Source organism: Dama dama, chromosome 24, assembly GCF_033118175.1.
Source record: "Dama dama isolate Ldn47 chromosome 24, ASM3311817v1, whole genome shotgun sequence".
Lineage (NCBI taxonomy): Eukaryota > Metazoa > Chordata > Mammalia > Artiodactyla > Cervidae > Dama > Dama dama.
The window spans coordinates 53,030,511-53,036,510 of NC_083704.1; the positions used below are offsets into that span (position 1 = coordinate 53,030,511).

The 6,000-nt window shown below is 54.0% G+C and overlaps 1 protein-coding gene across 2 annotated transcripts in view; it reads left to right on the forward strand.

Annotated features, from left to right (window-relative positions):
• POC1A (POC1 centriolar protein A) overlaps positions 1-4,331 on the forward strand; it is a 74,303-nt gene extending 69,972 nt beyond the window's left edge. For both annotated transcript variants that reach the window (XM_061128454.1, XM_061128453.1), the window contains exon 11: positions 3,622-4,331. In XM_061128454.1, the coding sequence (XP_060984437.1) occupies positions 3,622-3,720 (99 nt within the window). In that variant the 3' untranslated portion in view covers positions 3,721-4,331. The remainder of the gene's footprint in view (positions 1-3,621) is intronic.
• Positions 4,332-6,000: the final 1,669 nt, after the last annotated feature.

Consider the following 6,000-nt stretch of genomic DNA (forward strand, 5'->3'; position numbering starts at 1 on the left):
CCCCTGGAGCTGTGTGTGTCAGGAATCAAGATGGGGCTTCCCTGGTGGCTCAGTGGTAAAGAATCTGCCTGCCAATACAGTGGAACACGTGTTCAATCCCTGGTCCGGGAAGATCCCATATGCAGCCAAGTAGCTAAGCCCATGTGCCTGCAAGCCATAGAGCCTATTTCTGTAACAAAAGAAGCCACTGCAATGAGACGCTCACGCACAGCAACAAAGAGCAAGCTTAGCAAAAAGAATCAGGATTCCCCCACTCCCACCCCGAGCCCAGTCCTGGGTCTTCCCTCAGGTCTGGACTTTGGGGGCCTCATGTCTGGATGGCACAGGGCCAAGGAGAGTGTATGAAGCTTCCTGGTTTCTCAAAGGTCAACAGACAGGAGGGCCCTCTCTGTGGAAGAATTTGGACCCCAGAGTCCCGGCTGATGGCTGTTTTTTGTTTGTTTTTTTTTTAATAGTTATTTGTGTATTAATTTGGCTGTTAGTTGCTGCATGCAGGATCTTTTTGTTATGGCATGCTAACTCTTAGTTGCAACGTGTGGGATCTAATCCCTGACCAGGGATCAAACCCAGGCCCCCTGCACTGGGAGCACAGAGTCTTAGCCATTGAATCACCAATTCAATGATAGCTGTCTTTCCCAGACACTTTGCCCAGACCAGTCTGCCCAGGAGCCAGAAATCCTGACTCCTCTGCCCCTTCTCCAGTTTCCCTTGGCCCTCCTTAAAATTAAGTTGCTAATCCTATGACACCATGTCCGGCTGGGCCATTTCCTTCTTTGGGACCTGCCACAACACCCAACTTTCACCCCCCTGGGGACTTTGTGAGAGGCTGGGACCAGGTCATTCACCCTTGAATAAAAGGAAAGTGAGGTGACTGGACTGGGAGCGTGGACTCAGAGGGACTGCAGAGGTGTTGTCTTTCCAGTGCTTCTCCTCACCTTCTAGGGCAGGTTGGCATTGTCTCCAGGCCTGGGGAGTATGGGCACCAGGTGGCAGAAGGAAAAGTCCCAGGGCTGGACCAGGGCATGAGGTGGGGTAAGCTATGAGCAGCCTGCTTGGTGTGGCCCCAGGCACGCAGGACTGAGGGCAGGGCTCTGCCCTGGATGTCAAGGCAGCACGTGTTCACAGAGGCATGCTGAGCCCACAGGTGAAGGTCACAGTGCAAACATAGCACAGGGCATGGCCCAGAATCTTATCTGTACCTGTGAGGGGTACTGCTGCCTACTCACATGGACCCCTGGCTGCTCCCTGCAGGTGGCCTGCCTGGCCTCTCACTGCGTGTACCACCAGCCCTGAGCGTGTCTGACCTCTGCTACTTGGCTGCCCCCATCAGAGCCTTTCCACCACTGGGGAAGCCCTCTCTCTGGTGGAGGAAGGTGCGTCAGCAAATCAGAAATCAGGGCTTCCGGGCTTCACATTATCAGAAGAGATAACCGTTTCCCATGAAAATGAGGTCCCATGCTCTATTGGGATAGGATTATTAAGACAGATTTGTAAAGCAGAGACTGTTCTAATGTACAGAATTTCAAAGCTGTGCTTCTCTCACCGGCCCATTCTTCCAGCTCAGATGGGGTTTGGTGGGATCCTACATGACTGGGAAGAGCCTGGTGGACTTGATCAGTGCCTGGTGGCTGCCAGCCAGCATCTTGGCAGATTAGGCTGGGCACACGGGGAGTGGGAGGTGGAGACCAAACAGAGATGATGCGGCTCTTCCAGAAGCTTGCCTGGGGGAAGGGGAGAAGCTGCAGATTTGAGAGGGGTGGGCTTTTTTTTTTTTTCCCCAGCCCATTTGTCTATAACATGCTATGAAACCCCCCCTCAAGCGTTTATGGCTTCCAAAGGAAGGACCTCCCAACACCTTCCATTTAGGTGGCTTGAGGTAAAATAGATAATGCTTTTTTGTTCAAAGAAGTTTAACATCATCAAATTTAATGACCATATTTCTACTGAGCTTGAGTAACCCCTGCCCCACCACCCCCCACCATGGAGCACTACTTAGTTAGCCCCATGAAATGCGTGGCACCCCTGGTATTGACATTGGCCCAAAACCCACTGCCTCCACATTTGGAAATTCGGTCCCTATGGAAAAAAACTTTCTTTTAAGTGTGTGTGTGTTAGGGGGGCGGTACTGGCCAGAAGAGGACAAGCTGGCTGGCTCCCCCACTGGGGCCTGGAGTCCGGGACCATCGGAAAAAGTCTGGATGAGGAATGATTCTGGAGCTTGGCTCAGTGTGGGTTTTGCAGCAGCCAGTGGAAACTTCCAGGAATGCTGCTCTGGGCCAGCCGGGGGCTGTTTCCGCTGCCACTTTTACGAACCGCAGACCCCCTCTATGGCTGGCCGGCCAGTAGAGGGGAATGTGATCGTCTCTTTTAGCTCAGCTCTGCCTCTCAGGGTGCCAGTTCGTATTCCACAGGCAGCAGCTTTTCAGGCTCTGTCCTGTGCCCTGGGGCTCAGAGCCCCCTGCAGCCCAGCCAGCTTGTTTAGAAGGGGCCAGCCGCCAGGAGGAGCAGCCTCCATGAGGCTGATATCTGTGCGGGATGCTGTGAGAATTTATAGCAGCCTCAGAGGGGAAACTCCCTCCCCAAATGTTTCAGTGTTTTATTAAATATGTGAAAGGAAAGTTTCATTTCTACTGGACCAAGGCCCAGAGCCTCCATGGAGCCTCGGGAAGGTGGCAAAACCTCTTGGGAAAGTCCACAAATGGGTAAAATTAAGAGAAAGTCTTGTTTCTTAATCTGACCCCTTTCTAATGCCTGTAGGCTACACAGCAAGGAACCAAGCCTGCTTCATTCCCAGTGTACTTGTGGGCCTGCATGGGCCTGGACACTCCTGCACTTCTGCCAACGCTCTGTCCAAAGGCAGAGGAGGGGGGGCAGGTTTTGCTGCCTTGTCTGGGGGCCAGGTCGGCAGACCAGCCATCATGCCGGGTGTGCAGGAGAGGCCAGAGAGCCAGTCTCCGCCCCCCCCAGAGGCCAACAAGACGGGCATCGTCACTGTGGCCAGCGTGGGCCAGGCTGACACATGCTGGGCACCACAATGTCACCTCACAGTCTCCAGGACTGCTGTGATCTTGGCATTATCGTTCCTGTTATAGCAGAGAAAATGGACTCAGAAACAGGGTGTTAGGGCCTCAGCCCCAGACAGCACATTCCTGCAGCGGTCCCCAGTGGACTCAGACAGGCAGTGGCCCTCCTGGGTTCAGGGTTCTCACCTCCAAGCCTGGGAAGCCCCTCCAGCTGTAAAGATAAAAGGCCTGGGCAGGACCCAGGTGAAGTCCCTTCATTTGTGGGTGCAGTTTTCTCATCTTCAGAATGGAGATGGTTGATGGTCTCTGGTTGGTTGGTCTCTGAAAGGACATATGAGCAAGTGCTTCTGCTCTGCAACTCCAGTCTAAATGTCAGACCACGAGGGCCTGCTTTCCCTCACTGTGTCCTTCCGCTGCCCACAAACATCAGAGAAGTATCTTCCCGAACCAGCAGGAGCAGACATGAAGACCCAGGGACAGGGCACCAAGCAGCAGCGTGGGTGGGAAAAGATGGCGTTTGTTCCGGGGCAGCTGAGCAGGCCTGGCTGAGGGCAGCCCAGGGGCCCCTCCATCCTGAGCCTGAACATTTATTTTGCAGACAGTCTCCATCTTGGAGCAGCGGCTGACACTGACAGAAGACAAGCTGAAGCAGTGTCTGGAGAACCAGCAGCTAATCATGCAGAGAACAACACCGTGATCAGGGGAACAAGAATCAAGAGCTCGGTCGATTTGGGGGGTGGCAGGTCGGGGATTTGTACTGGACACTTGGGTAAATAAATAAGATTCAGCCCTGGGAACCATATCCATCCCAGAGCCCCAGAGGTTGTGCACCTATGCCCTGCACCCAGAGACTCTCCACCTGGTGATGGGAGGCCCCCATAGGCCAGGCCCATGTACGCACAGATGATATACCTAGTTTATTGTGAAGGAGCCACTTCACATTAATGTTTGTTACCTTGGGGTCTTAAGGAGCCCTAGGATGGAGCTCTCCTCTGGAGGCAGGAGCCCCAAGCCACCCAGCTTTTCACTCATCCCTTACTGACCTTTCTGCCATGTGACTGGCTTTGTCCTGTATCTCAGAGTAGGGATAGACCACTTGGTTGGATGAGCCAATAGTTTCCTCTAAATCTGACAAAAGGCCCAAAGTGGGCCCGTCTGTCTGATTTATCCAGGAACAAGCCCTCTGGAGGGGGTGGTGGCTTTGCAGTGGCCTTGATTTCTGTCCCACATGTTTACTGGGGCCTGATGGCCTCTTCCTTTGCATCCATGAGGGCAAAGGAACCTGAACATTAAAATGAACTTGATGGAGCTCGTCACTGGAATGGCTTGTTCTGAGTGAGACCTAATCAATCCCTCCATCCCCAGGGTCCATAAAGGGAGAACAAAATGACATCTGGGGAGGGCCCCTGCCAGCATTACCTCCAGAGCCGCGCACACCCTGCTTGCTACTGTGCAGGGTCTTTAGAAGCAAGGACAGCCAGAGTCCCTCTGGCTGGCCTGGCCGGCTGCTTCAGCTGGGACCTGGAGGCTTCAGGCACCTGCATGTCCCCTTGCTCATGAGGGTTCCGTAGGCTGCCTCCCTGCATCTGTGCAGGAAAGCCAGGCAAGTGTTCCCCATATGTCTGCATTCAGCCTCTTGGGGCCCTGCCAGCCAGGGAGGTATTTACCCTCCAACACACTTGCCCTGCCCTGGGGCCTAGGGGAGCAGGCGGTGTTAGACTCCCAGGAACTGTCAGTACCAGGCGGCTAATGAGGTTCCCAGCCTCTGCAGGTTTCAGGTGGGAGCTGAGGCTGACAAGAGGCAGCCTGTGTTGAGTCTCGATGAACGACAAGCCTGGGGGAGCTGCTCTGCCACCTGGGTGGGGAGAGAGCTTCAGTCTGGAGTCAGGTCTCAGGCTCTGCCTTTGGTCGAGCTGTGTGACCTCAACGTGGTGATGTAACTTCTCTGAGCCTCAGGTTCTTGTGTCGGGTAGCAGAGGTGACCACCCCACCAGGTAGGCACTTGACAGGCCCATGGCTCCCTGGCCTACCTGTCCCTCTAGGAGGATGGAGCTTACTATAGATGGGCAAGAGGCTGACGACGCGGGATGTTTCAGAGCCCCCAGGAACCTGCTGCAGTCCTCCACATGGCCCTGCTAGTCTGTAGAAGAACCCGGAAGTCTTGCTGGTCTAAACTGATAGGTAAGTTCCTCAGCTGCCTCGGGAGGTCATGGTTCCCAGTCTCTGAAGGCTTTTTTTTTTTTTTTTAAAGGAGATATGGTTTATCTATTTATTTAATTATTTATTTGGCTGTGTCTGGTCTTAGTTGCGGCATGTGGGATCTTTTGTTGCTGTATTCAAACTTTTGGTTGTGTCACGTGGGGATCTAGTTCCCCAACTAGGGATCAAACTGGGCCTCCTACACTGGGATCATGGAGTCTTGGCCAATGAACCACCGGGGAAGTCGCTCTGGAGGCCTTTAGGGAAAGTTTGAGCGGCCCCAAGTCAGCTTGCTCAGGGGGGACAAGCTTGTGGGGCCATGCTTGTCTGTCCCTCCCAGGCTGGCTGCCCTGCCCCTGACGAGACATTGGCTGCCTTGTTTTGGCCGGTGGAGCTGGAGCTTCCAGGTAATGGGGCTGTGGTGATTCGGGTAGCCAGTCCAGGCGAGGTTGTCTCCAGAGACACAGGGTGCCCCAGCAAGGGGCCTTCAAGGCATGTGTGCCAGCTCTGCCCACAGACCGAGCACGGGTTGCCACTCATCACGCCTTCATTGTATACCAGGATCAAGTTTTCAATTTTTCTCCTAAATCTCCCTTCCTCAGTGAGAAAAAATGTGGGTTTGAGAGTCTGTTAACGATTTGGGAAATGGCCTGGGAGGCTGTAGTGTGGTATTTTCCCCACCACCATTATCAGATGTAAACAGTCTAGAGAGGGTTGCTTACCCGCCCCGCCCCCCCCACCACCACCAAACAGCACACAGCCTGTCTGGGGGGACAGT